At 44.4% G+C, this 1,331-nt stretch overlaps 1 protein-coding gene across 1 annotated transcript in view; it reads left to right on the top strand.

The window, feature by feature from the left end:
- The window catches only part of wdr91 (WD repeat domain 91), a 25,606-nt gene that overhangs the window by 16,905 nt on the left and 7,370 nt on the right, over window positions 1-1,331 (top strand). The window contains exon 10 of the mRNA XM_024141310.2: window positions 118-315. Within this exon, the coding sequence (XP_023997078.2) occupies window positions 118-315 (198 nt within the window). The remainder of the gene's footprint in view (window positions 1-117; window positions 316-1,331) is intronic.

The raw sequence follows: 1,331 nt of genomic DNA, 5'->3' as shown, positions 1-1,331 counted from the left end.
GTAGTAACATGGTAGTAGTGAGACTGTAGTAACATAGTAGTAACATGGTGGTAACATGGTAGTCAGGTGGTAGTAACATGGTAGTCATGGTAATCCCTGTAATTACATCTGTTACAGTTTATCCAGTGGAACATCCACCGGTGTGGAGTGAAGCAGTCAGAGAACTCCCTGCCCCAGGATGCCACGGGGCCCTTTGTCCTGTCTGGCTACAGTGGGTACAAGCAGGTCCAGGTGCCACGTGGACGGCTGTTCGCATTCGACTCCGAGGGACAACATGTCCTCACCTGCTCCAACAACGGAGGACTCATCTACAGGGTAAGGCTGCTTCCAGGTTTTTTTAATGAACCGTTTCCTAGTTTTCTTTTTTGCTTACGTCCCAAATGGCACCCTTTTCCCTTTATAGGGCACTACTTTTGACCAGGGCCCATAGGGGTAGTAGTGTACTATGTAGGGAATAGGGTGTCATTTAGGACAAAAATTACGAAATGTTTAATAAAACCTAAGGTAAGGCTGTTTTAGAGCAATGACTCTCAAACCTCTCCTCAAGGACCCCCAGATYTTTCACAATTTTGTGTTGTAGCCCTGAACTAGCTCACATGACTGACCTAGTCAAGGGCTTGATGATTAGTTGACAAGTTGAATCAGGTATGCCAGCTCTGGAAAATATCAAATACATGGAACAGCTGAAGGTCCCCAAGGAAAGGTTTGAGAACAACAATTATTATGATAAAAAAAAWAAWAAWTTWACGTAATTTTTATGCATGTATGTAGATACAAAAACAGTTAGGGAGATGTGGAGGAGATGAGGTCAGAAGGTGCTTTGCAAGGGTGGACCCTGCTCTTCTGTGGTGTATTCACTTGGAACGCAAACGGAACGCAAACGGGGAGTAACCGTTTTTCATTGCGAAACTTTTTGCTACAGAAACAGACTAAGGAATACACCCCTTGGCAGTAGCATATTGAACCACAGCTACATTACTAGTCCACATTGAGCCACAGCTACATTACTAGTCCACATTGAGCCACAGCTACATTACTAGTCCACATTGAACCACAGCTACACTACTAGTCCACATTGAGCCACAGCTACAGCATAAAAGAAAGCAAAAGGAAAGAACAGTACACTACTAGTTCCTAGCACTTGAGCCACGCTACATCTATAGTCACATTGAGCACAGCTACACCTTACTAGTGCCACATTGAACCACAGCTACACTACTAGTCACATTGTGCCACAGCTACATTTACTTATCCACATTGAACCACGCTAGCATACTAGTTCACTGACGCCACCGCTACACTACTAGTCCAGCATTGAGCCATGCTTACAC

This window comes from Salvelinus sp. IW2-2015, unplaced genomic scaffold (genome assembly GCF_002910315.2).
Source record: "Salvelinus sp. IW2-2015 unplaced genomic scaffold, ASM291031v2 Un_scaffold2491, whole genome shotgun sequence".
Taxonomy (NCBI): domain Eukaryota; kingdom Metazoa; phylum Chordata; class Actinopteri; order Salmoniformes; family Salmonidae; genus Salvelinus; species Salvelinus sp. IW2-2015.
This window is presented reverse-complemented; position numbering and strand designations above follow the sequence as displayed.